General features: G+C 34.4%; 2 protein-coding genes across 2 annotated transcripts; one reads left to right on the top strand and one right to left on the bottom strand.

Moving 5' to 3' along the window:
• The first annotated feature begins 501 nt into the window (after window positions 1-501).
• Window positions 502-2,708, top strand: LOC116005172 (protein SHORT HYPOCOTYL IN WHITE LIGHT 1). The gene is made up of 4 exons (XM_031245426.1): window positions 502-751; window positions 830-1,057; window positions 1,988-2,053; window positions 2,247-2,708. Exons 1-4 carry the CDS (start codon window positions 572-574, stop codon window positions 2,388-2,390), a joined length of 618 nt encoding a protein of 205 aa, XP_031101286.1. The 5' UTR covers window positions 502-571; the 3' UTR covers window positions 2,391-2,708.
• A 152-nt stretch (window positions 2,709-2,860) lies between these two features.
• On the bottom strand, window positions 2,861-5,801 carry LOC116005170 (transcription factor BHLH089-like). Its single transcript, XM_031245424.1, has 6 exons — window positions 5,269-5,801; window positions 4,334-4,501; window positions 4,172-4,237; window positions 3,565-3,633; window positions 3,389-3,460; window positions 2,861-3,236 (listed from the first exon to the last, which is right to left on the bottom strand). The coding sequence occupies exons 1-6, from the start codon at window positions 5,554-5,556 to the stop codon at window positions 3,108-3,110; spliced, it is 792 nt and encodes a 263-aa protein (XP_031101284.1). The 5' UTR covers window positions 5,557-5,801; the 3' UTR covers window positions 2,861-3,107.
• Window positions 5,802-11,811: the final 6,010 nt, after the last annotated feature.

Raw genomic sequence — 11,811 nt, 5'->3', positions numbered from 1 at the left:
GTATATTATATGCAAAATATGTTAATTCTACTCTAAACTTTTACTTTCTTATTTAAATTTTGTATGTAGACATTCCTTTATAGCCCATGAAGATAACAATTTGTCAAGTTAGGATAACGGTTGTCAAGTTAGGAAATAAAAATAAAGAAATAAAAATTATAAATCTATGTAGTAAAATCCTTATTATATTTTGGATTCTCATGTTCAAAAAATATATTACTATTCTAATTTCTTATTTAAGAGGGTAATTTGAGTAATAAAGTTATAAATAAATGTTAACCTTTGAGGATTTCAGCTTTTTATTTTTGAAACAGTCTGCAAAGCAAGTTTTTTATAGCATAGTTAGAAAAATTGTTTCTATATTAGACGGTAACGAATGGTTTACTATTTTATTGAATTTTGTTGTAAACGCATATATTTATGATTAATGAATTTGTTTTTTTTTTTTAAATACTCCGTAACTATTTTATATAAAAAAAAAAAAAAAATCGCTAAAATCCGTTCTCCATCTCTGCTCCAGTGCTCCCTTAGCAGAAACTGGAAAGACTAAAATCGCTTCATCAAAATACAAATGGCGGGAGTTGCCGCCGTCGCCGCCGCCGCCACTTCTAGACTTATTTTAACGTCACCGCCTTCAGCCACACCTCTCTCATCCCTGGCACTGCCGCCATCCCCATTTCCAGGGCTCCGTTCATCCACTCTTCCACGACTTCACCGCACAAACCCTAGCCTCACAATTTGCCATGCTAAGGTACACACACGCCTGAAAATGCGCACGCACGCAATGAATTACGCAATTTGATTTTTACACATTATGTTTTTATTTCAGTTTGGTGGTTCGATTAGAGAGGAAGGAGAAGGGATCTTCGGCTCGAGTTTCGGAGATGAAATTATGGGAGAGGAAGAGTATGAGAGCGATGACGATGAGGAAGACGATGACACGGAGAGCAGTATAGATTTGCTAATTAGGTTTGTACGGAGCATTTTCAAGAAGGTCTCCAAGCGTGCCAGGAAGGCCACTTCCTCCATCTTGCCGGACATCATTTCGCCACAGCTTGTAATTTCTCTTAAACTCCTCCCTTCTTAGCTATACATGAGTTCAACTTGTCATTTATAAATTTGTGTTAATTGCAAAGAATAGTGTTAGGGGCCTCAAAGACCTGGCCACTTTGTGCTGGGATCAATCATAAGAGAGAATCATAGTTGGGACAAGATGTTAAGTAGAATGAGTGAGAGATCCAAGGTTTAAGGTCAACTTTTAGTTTAACAACTGAAATTAAAATTATGAAGTGTTCATTTCCATTTTTACGAGAAGATATGGTGGTAAGAGAAGTATATGAATAATTCGGGAATAAGTTTTAGTTGAATTTACTTGTAGTTAAATTGTAGAAGTATGTGTGAGAGGACTTGGGCTTTGTATTTTGTAATAATTTTATCCGTCTGCTTTATTTCCTGCTGCAGTTTTCTTATTAATTGTTTTTAAGTTTTAGTTTACTTTGTAATTTGTCCCATCATTAATAGTGGAAAGCAGCACTATTTATCAATTGGCTGTGAATTGAAGAACAAGTTGTAGATACAATTCATGTGGCAAGAAAATCTGAATTCATTCAACATTTTTGAGGTTTTGGACATGGAGTTATGCATTCAAGATGGCCTGTAAAAGAAGGAAACATAATAATTTTCAAGTGAATCTCAGAGGGCATATGTTGTGTTGAGCAGATTGTGTTGAGCAGATTTATTTTTGCGTGACTACTTTAATCAATCTATGAGGGAATCTCTAGTTAAAATGTTGTAAGTTGGGCTTCTTACAATTAATTTGTTTTCTGGAAGAGTTCTTTCAGGTTAAATATAGACTTCCACTACAATATGCTTTGGTAGAAAGTTCACAATATTTTTAGCTTGCACATTGGCAATGGTTATGTTTACTCTTTTATGCTTGTAGTTGCGTATGTTCTGAACGACTGTCTCTTCTGCTGAGTGACTGCAGGTGTCTTTTGCTGTTGATGGTGTTTTGATATTGGCTTCACTTTCAATTTTGAAGGCATTTCTCGAGGTACCATGGCAATTTTGATTTTTGAATGTTAATGTATGTCTTCGTTAGCTATGCAGTTTATATCAGTCATGCCATGGACTCCCCATCATGCAGGGATTTCTTCGTTACTTTCACTAATTAGGATTGATGCCATAGGGTGTTATTTATCTATATTTTTACAACCACACTGTTCACTCAAGCACTCGAATTTTAGGTGATCTGCACACTAGGTGGCACTGTATTTGTGGTCATCCTGCTGTTACGTGTGCTTTGGTCAGCAGTTGATTACTTTCAGTCTAGCAGTACTGGTTTTAACCAAAGTGGAGCTTCATACGGCAATTCACAGCCAGTTACGTGATATTCCGTTCTCTCTCCTTTTCAACTGTTGAGTCGTTTTAAACTCACAATATAGCATAATGGTGGAAAAAGTGATTGTATAACAAAGTTGTTTCTGTAAATGTTACTTTGTGCTATGTTAGCAATGCAAACTTTTGCGTATACACTGAAAGAACAAGGTTTCCTTCTTGTATTGGATCTCATAATCCAAGCCTAGTAATTTGGTTAGGCCCTTTTGCTAAAATGTTGTGGTAATCCTTTGTTCCGTGAGATATTTAAGACTTTGTTGATCTAACATTGCTCAAGGCAACCTTCAATTGTTGGAAAGTTTTTTTCTGCTTCTAGGGGTAATGATTTCTTTCTTAAACATTTCAGCCACATTGAATTTTTGTAGTAGTTTTGAGATCTCAGGTCTAAAGGGGAATCTGTATGACGGTCTCATAAGAAAATTTGTCATAAATAAATACCATATTAGAAACAAATATTCAACCATAAAGGGCAAATTGTAGCCATTTCCACAGGCAAGAATGAATTCCTATAAACTCTTTGGAAGAAGCTGATTTTCAAAAGATACTTTCAATAGCAATTGTACAGAACTTCCAATGATTTTCAGTTTTCCACCAGAAATCACTTATTCTTCTTTTAAAATATAAATAAAATGAAATAGAACTAAATTGTGGCGTTTTTATAACCCCCTTGGCCCCTACTGCTTATATTTGCAACTCTAGGGATTATTTACTCATGTAGTTCTTTCAAATCCACCACCAATCTGCATATGCAACCAATCTGGTGATGTTCCGCTTTGATAATCTCTTGTAGTTTGTGAACCAAATGCCAAGCTAGACGCGTCAAACGCTTGTGGAGGAAACTAGAAAAAGTTAACACACGTCATTTCAAATATCGATATCATGTGTCCTAAGAATTCAGAAAAATCTTCCTCTACTTTCAATTTCAAGTTATCTGAAGCATTATCTGAACTCAACAGGTTAAGATTTCATCATAGAAATGTAGAGTACTCACATCTTTTGATGGGAATCCTTCAATGCTAGGGGTCATTCTTGAGTTAACTGCTTCAAGCTTCATGGACAGAAACTGGAAATGAAGCAAATTTCAGATTCTTTTGCACAATAGCTACATCAAATGATAGTATCTAGTGAACAATATTGTAGAGAAAGAGAAAGCGATCAGAAGCACACCTCAACTTGGCGTTGTAGTGATTGGATATAATTAATTATCTCATCAAGGACTAATGCTTTGCCAATAACCTGCCACAACAAATAAACACCCATTAGAAACTAGCTTGGTTGGCGTGAGTGGAGCACTCTCATCCCATGAAAAAACCAATATGGCAACCACTTTGCTCCTTAATTGGGCCGGCCCAGTGCGAACGGGATTAGTCTGAGTATTGTATGGGCTTAAAGGTGCCTCCTATAGTTAGGGCCTACTCAGGACACCTCGTGGTCTAACCAAAACATAAACTCCCCTTAGAAATAGACATTTCCAACAATTCACAAGGTTATATAAACTAAAAGTACTTATTCAACCACTCTTACAGGGTTTGTCAAGATAAGAAGGGTGACTATACTGCTCTGTGGGATACATCACTGGTGGATGTGTGTATTTATTGGACTTGAGAGGTAAATAATGTGCTAGTTTAGGGTCATCAAGTTGAACCATGCGAAATTAATGTTATCAAATTCTAGCAAATGAAAGAATCAATGAGGAACTAGACTAGATCATGCCTTGTAATAAATCGACTAATAATTATGTTTTTTTAATGTAATTGAAATATGAATGCTGCACCTTGTTGCAACCAGGGACTAAATCTTGGAGAGTTTTCATCCTCTCACTTATCTTTTCTCTCCTAGCCTGTGAACCAAAAGGGTGCAATTAGCAAATTTGAAGTACACCAAATACAAGCATGATTCCACAAAATGTAAGCAATAAGAAATTAAATAAAATTACTCTTTCTGCTAGGCTGTGACTATCGGTTGCTTGACCCCTCCTAGCTCGAACATGAATGTAATCTTTTGGTGGTTCTGCTGGCTTTCCAGAAGTCCCTTCACTGTCAGCTTTAAATTCACAATTCTCATTTGCTCTTGCAGTCTTCAGCCGTTTACTATCATTTTCACTCTGTTCATGCCACCAAACACCAAAATAAACAAATGAATGTTGTTCAAATTTGTATTACCAAACCAAGACATATTACTAAAAGTGTAAGATGTTTTGAGAATTGGATTGTTTAAGTTTTTATAATTGTGGCTATTGATTATGATTATGGAATGTGAATAACCCATAATCAATTTCAAGTTACTTAAGGATTATTTGAACTTCTATGGTACCATACTTCCAAAAGGAGAGTATGCCTTTTTCATTTATTATTTCTCACCCCCTCCCCACCTCTATTTTTCTGGCAAAGCCCAAGTTTCAACTACTACCTTCAACATAGTTTCCTTCTTTGGACTATGAAACTCCAAAGGATAATAGGGTTGAATAAGCTAAAAATTTGTTGTCCAATCCATAATCTTTGCCAAACAGGCATAATGTCAAATAGTTGCTCTACAATTTCAAAGCATAATCTAATTCCCAAAATAAATAAATAAATAAATAAATAATCTTCTATCCTTTATTTTTGCCAAGCAGCTCAAAACAGTTTTTATTACAAGCATAAATCAAAGTACAGAAGACAATACATAAATACAAGAAAAATGCCACTATCTTGGCACACTGGTTTTAGTATATTCTACATAGCAAATCAGATTTAGGCATTTAGCTGAAATGATCATATTAGCGCAGTTCAAATTCGATTGTCAACTGTAGTTGAATCACTATTGAGCAAAATAAAGTGGAACAAAAAAAAATGTCGCAGATAGAGTTTAATTAGGAAGACGATTATGTACCAGGCTGTTGCCGCTAGTCGAAACTCCCATAGCCGACTCATCATCCTCGCGACGCTTCCGAGCAGCGCCGCCATTCTGATCCACTCTCCGGTCGAGAGCCATCGGATCACTCACCGGCGGGCCATGATCTCGGTTCAAACCACTCACATTCGGCGGCGCCCCCAGTCCAAACTGCGCGGCGGCGGCGGCGGAAGCATTGATCGGAAACGGCCAGATCTCCACCAAATTAAACGGCACATTATTAGCAACCTGGAAAGCTCCACCGCCGCCATTCATCATCGGATCCATACCGCTCCAAAACCGACCCGATCCGAACCCGAGGATATATTTTCTCACTTCTTTCTCAGCAGCTAAAGGGGCATTTGTTTATTGGAAAAACTCGGCGTATATATAAGAGATAGAAAGACAGGGGAGCTAATTGTAATGGTAATGATAATTGTAATGGCGCGTTTGAATGATGTTCATGGAGAGTGGAGTGGAGTGGAGTGGAGAGAGAGAGAGAGAAGCGTTGAAAAGAAGTGACTTTGATTGAGGTTTTCTGGGAGGGTCCAGCCTGCAGTCTTCCTTGTTCCTACGTCTACCAGATTCTCTACTCTACTCTACATCTACCATATTTTACTAGGAAATCACTCTCTCGTCAAAATTCTATGTCTTTTCTCACAATTTACTATTCAAAAATCAATTTAGTTACTCGGGTCACTCATATCTGAAGCTAATCGAATCATTCCATTAAACCTGACATAGAATGTGTCTCCCTTGTCAAATGTATAGACGACACACTTCGCAAACCTTTAAACAAAAGAGAAAATTAAACAACTAAACGTAGCTATAATTTCTCAAACGTTGTCCATAATAGATCCAAAAGCACCACCTCTAGAATCTCCCCTAATAGCATAGTACATATGTTACGCATCCATCTCCACCCCTACCTCCTTCAACCAACTCTAAGCTTCCCTAACCCCCACCGCCTCCGCCTCACGGGTCTCAAACACGACATCTCATTGACTACCTTTCGTCACGACAAAAGAACCCGTATCATCACAAAGGACCCACCCAAAGCCTATACAACGATGCCCTACATCCACATTCAATTTGAATTTTCCTGCGTTCGACCCATATATTTATTGTGTCAATGAAAAAAACGACGACGACGACGACAACAACAACAATCCCATGCATTCAATTGCAAGAGGCATCTTTAATTAATTTCTTTGAATTAATTCAAGAGGGAAGAGTTTCAATTGGTACCGCTATTCATTTAAATTCCACCAAAGTATAAATAGTCTTTGTAGCCATGAATTGATAAGCTAGTTATTATTTACATAAGTTTCATTGAACATTTAGTATTTCAGTTGAATAAACTCCATATTTCCCATTTTGTTCTTTCTCCAAATTAGTACGTGGATGTAGCATTCATATATGGAATAATATTCAAATTTTATAATATTAGGGTTAACTAAAATTTGAGTTTTACGTACGCAACTTATCCTCTGCCTACACAGTTATAAGAAAATTTTGCATGTTTTAGTAATTGACTAATTGATTGTGTAAGATGAAGCATCAAATACTTCAAAGCCGCAGGAAGGCATTGTCTAGTGTCAACACATTGCTATTATTTTTATTATAAATTAAGACATAGAATAAGTTGGTAACAATTAAGTCACTTAACATGTTAGATTGATTATTCGTCAATAATTAAAGAGTTTTTTTTTTGTTTTTTTTTTTTCATAAATTTCCATCAATGATTGTGTGATGCATTAAGTGAGAAAATACTAAGGAATACACCACTTTTTCTTTTTTATTGCAATTGATTGATCATATAAGTGGGACTTTAATGTTTTGCTTTTATCAAGGCCGCCTTGTGGATACCCCTAATAATATATAGTGTGTAATATGAGCTTACATTGAGACGACAACTCTAGCTAAGTTGGCTAGATTATATTATTATGTTGATTTAGTAACTACATAATTACAAGTTCAACACCCAGCAAAGAATGGATTTGATTCGATCTTAACCATTCATCGTACCATTTAAAATTACATTGGTGTTGGTTAGAGAATATAAGACATGGTAATATAATTTAGGGTGAGTTTGGTTCAAATATTAGAATCGGAATTGAAATTATTGGTGTTGGTTAGAGAATATAAGACATGGTAACATAATTTAGGGTGAGTTTGGTTCAAATATTAGAATCGGAATTGAAATTGAGATGGTAAATGGAATCAAATACTTATTAATCGTAATAAGTTTAAATAGAATGAGTCAGTTTATTTGATAGTAAATAAGAATTGGAATAGCCAAGGACCTTGTGGTCCAGTGGCATCAAACTCTTTCCTTTATATGGGAGGTGGTGGTTCGAGCCTCAGTGGAGGCAATACTGAAAGTAGTTATGAACAGATACTGCATTGTCATAGAGTTAGTAGTATTCAAAAAAAAAAAAGAATTGCAATAAAAATAATTAATTACAATATATATAGACACACATACATATATTTTATATATATTAAAAGTTCATATTTAATGTATAGGCAATAACCTTTTTATTTTTAAAAAAAAAAATTCTCCCTTATTTTAATTTCTATTGTTCAAAAGTATAAGAATAAAAGAGCAATACACTTTGTAATTATTAAAGAATTTGAATATAATAATAGGATAATAAAAGTGTGTAAATAAATACTTCGTATGATATAATAGATATCAATCAAAATTTCATAAGAAAATACAATTGTTCAACCAAACGTGACGTTAATGTTTACCAAAAGGTGACTTGACTAATGATTGTTAGGATTAGTAATGTGGTCTAATTGAGGAAAGTATTACTTGATAATGATAATTTAAGAGCTAGGAATAGGTATTGATTGATCTCCTAAATCTGGATGATAAGGATAACATCATTTCGTTGGCCCACTCTTTTAATACTGCTTTGGGAAACTATACCTAACGAGACCATGAATTATCCACATCAATATCAGTTTGCCACTAATTTACTACAAAAATTATAAATAGCGACAAAACTTTCGTCGCTAAAAGGGAAAATTTTGTTTATAGTGAAAGATTAGCGATGGAATTAATTCGTCGCTAAAAGTGACATCGGTATTACTTGTGATAAATTTTAATTCTATTGTTAATTTAGTGACGAATTTTTTTGTTGTTAAACTAAAAAAATTCGTCGCTATTTTTCTCTCTGTGACGATTATTTCATCGCTAAACTTAACGACGGAAATTTTCGTCACTAGTTCGTTTATATTGTTTGCAACGAATGTCATTTAGTTACAGCTTAAAGACGAAAACATCTGTTGCTAAATTTAGTGACTAATATTTTCGTCGCTATTTCGTTGCCATTTTTTATTGTTAGAAGGTATTTAGCTACAAATTTACTACCATTTTTTTTTGTCACTAAATTTTAAATTTTTTTTAAAAAAAATCTACCCACTGATTAATATCTCATACCTATATTCAACCTATAATATAGTACTTTAATAATATAATTACAAAATATATTATATTAAAAATCGAAACTTAATAACAATAACAAAAGTATATAGCATTAAATTGCTTGTAACGTGTTATATCGTTAAAAAACCATTTCAAATACATTAATACACACAATCTAATCCAAGTGTTGGACTTGTTTATGCAAAATCCAACTCTTAATAGAGAACTCAAAATAGCACCTATCGTTAGGCCTCTCTGATGAATACAGATATGTGATACATAAAGGATAATAAAAGACAAGTAGAAGAAGAAAAAGACAAATGATCTCAATGCCAGTTTAATGGGCGTAGTGAGGCAGGAAGTAAAAACATCAGCAGGAAATTCAGCACTTTGAGGAAGGGTTTCATGTGCTTCACAGGCAGCAAGCAAAATGCAATCCCTTGTAGAAGGCCCACAAGAAAAATGCACAAAAACATCAATTTTTGATAAATGTGTTTCTTTTGTTTAAAAGACAACAGATTTGTCCAAAACAGTTGTCTTTGACGTTACACTTTTGTCAAAGAGTATGATTTTTACCGAATCGTTATTGTATGTAGTGTATTGTCTTTGTGCACTTTGTAAAAACACCGGTTTTTTGTTTTTTTTTTAAACCAAACACTCGATGATATATGTATACAACGTAACGTAGCGAGTACTTGCACAGTATTAAACTCTTCCACAATACACTTATATGGAACCCAAAAATCTGTGACAAAATTTAAACGAAATGTCCCAAACAACTCGACTAAACCAAATCATACAACTGTGATCAAAGAACACATACATAGGAGGAGTTTTGCATGAAAAACAAAAGACTAATAAAGTTTTATTAGTCGTCTGCAGCTTTGAATTCATCGGAATTCTAGCTGTTTTGGTTCCTCTTCATGACTTTGAGAGCCATCCCTCGAGCACGAAGGCCACAACGACAGCAGCAACAGCAGAAGCTGCAATATCCTAGGAAGACAAGCATGCCCCATCCTGCGGCGATCACAAAGGATGATCCATAACAAGGTGGCCCCACAGGATTTTCAAGATTCAAAACATCCACCACGCTGTTCATCACGCAGTAGTAGTCTTAAGCTGCTTCTTCTTCTTCACATTCACTGTCCCAAACAATGAACACTTTCCCCTCCCGGCCTGTGTGAAATGTGATCTGATCTATATATAGTGTTGCCTTTCATCACTTAATTACTAAGGAAATAAGTGACGTGATGATGATGATGATGATCTTTTTCTTTTTCATTGTTTTGTTCATTATTGTGTACTGTTCTTCTTCTCTAGGTGTGTTTGAAGTTTCTAGTTGCAATTTCGTGAAGAATTTATATTCTCATTGCTCATTTGCTTGGTGTTTGGGGAGCGGTGGAGCAAGAAATTATTTAAAATGGTCTAAAATTGTCAAATATCTCTGTGATTTGATAGTATCATTGTTCAGTTTCATAAAAATGGTCTCAAATTCGAGTCTCATCCTAATTAAGAGTTTGCATATATAATATTTAGTACACCCCACACCCTTTACCTAGAAATCTAATATTTAATAAATCAATAAGATATTCATTATTTGTATGCATAAAGTACACTATTTTTGAAGATAATGTTGCATGCATTGAACAATTGAATGCATATATCGAATGCATCTATGATCATGATCTGAGTGGTACAATTCACATAGTGAAACATGTCAATTCACAACAAGTATTATAGTTTAGATAAATAAAAGTATAACATATTTTATATAAGACACTCATTATTTGAAAACGAGAAAAAACAGTTTTGGCCACTAAATAATATTTTGAAAATTCAGTCCTTAAAATACAAGGTGCTGCAAATACTTTTAGGCCCAAAGCATGAGCAAATTAAACGTGCAGATGCTGGGTTATTTGATAACACTAGCTAGCTAGTCAATTGAGTGATTGTGACGAGATCAGAGGCATATATAAAGCCTCAAAATTCCAAATGAATAAGGCCATCCAGCTCTCTCTTCTGCAATTGTAACTCGATCTCCCAAATGAGAGGTCACAAGTTCGAACTCTAGTAAGGGTATAGACTTTTAGTACTTTAATAAGTTAGGAAAGTATGTATGGACAGATACTACATTGTAATAGAGTCAGTAATATTAAAAAAAATAAATAAAAATTCACTCCCCGATAAGTACGTGATAACTCAAATATGGAAATTCATTGTGAAAAGAAAAGTACTCTCTCCTTGCCTCTCCAACACCATGGCCAAGAACTTGAAGAACACCGTAATGAAGATAAGTTTATTGGACTTTTCTTATTTGAAACAACCTGAAAATTTTATCCCTCAAAGGTAACACAATAAAACCCAATATTTACACTAAATAAAACATTTCGAAAACCCACTACAATAGTAATTATTCGGGGGCGTGAGACCTTAGTGTTAAGATTCAACCTTTTGAGAGAAGAATACTTAATTAAACCTAGTAGAATTATAAGAATATGATAAGCCCAAACTAGCTATACCTATGTGAATTATTGTGTGAACCAAGGTCTACATAGTGTTGTGTAGACCATAACAAAAAATATATTTTTAATATACTAAAAGTATATTATGACGTGTACTGAATTTACATTATACAAAATAATGTATTTTTAGTACTCAAATAATGTATTTTTCCTAAATACAATGTATATTTTTAATATACTAAAAGTATATTATTTGTGTACTTGATATACATTATTTAATAGTATAATCCACACAACTGTGTTGACCGACGACCATAATGATTGAGCTACCTAGGGTGGTTTTTGTATATCAGGATATTATATGTTCTTCAATTCATCATTTTCCTCATATTATTAATTTTATGTTTTTTACCTTATCTTTTTTTACCCAAAAGTTTTGGAATTGCGAAAAAGGGCTTTTTCATAGTGGGCATTGTTTTGTTTTTGTTTTAGTATTTCATAGTGGACCGATAAAGTGGGCTCCTTTTTTCTTCTTTTTATTTATTAAAATGGGCATTGCTGCCCCCTTCTGATAACGAACCGCCATTAATCCCCATTATGGCCTTTTGTAGTCTGCTAAAAAATGTCATTCTCACTTTTCTGTAT

Source organism: Ipomoea triloba, chromosome 14 (assembly GCF_003576645.1).
Source record: "Ipomoea triloba cultivar NCNSP0323 chromosome 14, ASM357664v1".
In the NCBI taxonomy this organism is placed as follows: Eukaryota; Viridiplantae; Streptophyta; class Magnoliopsida; order Solanales; family Convolvulaceae; genus Ipomoea; species Ipomoea triloba.
This window is presented reverse-complemented; position numbering and strand designations above follow the sequence as displayed.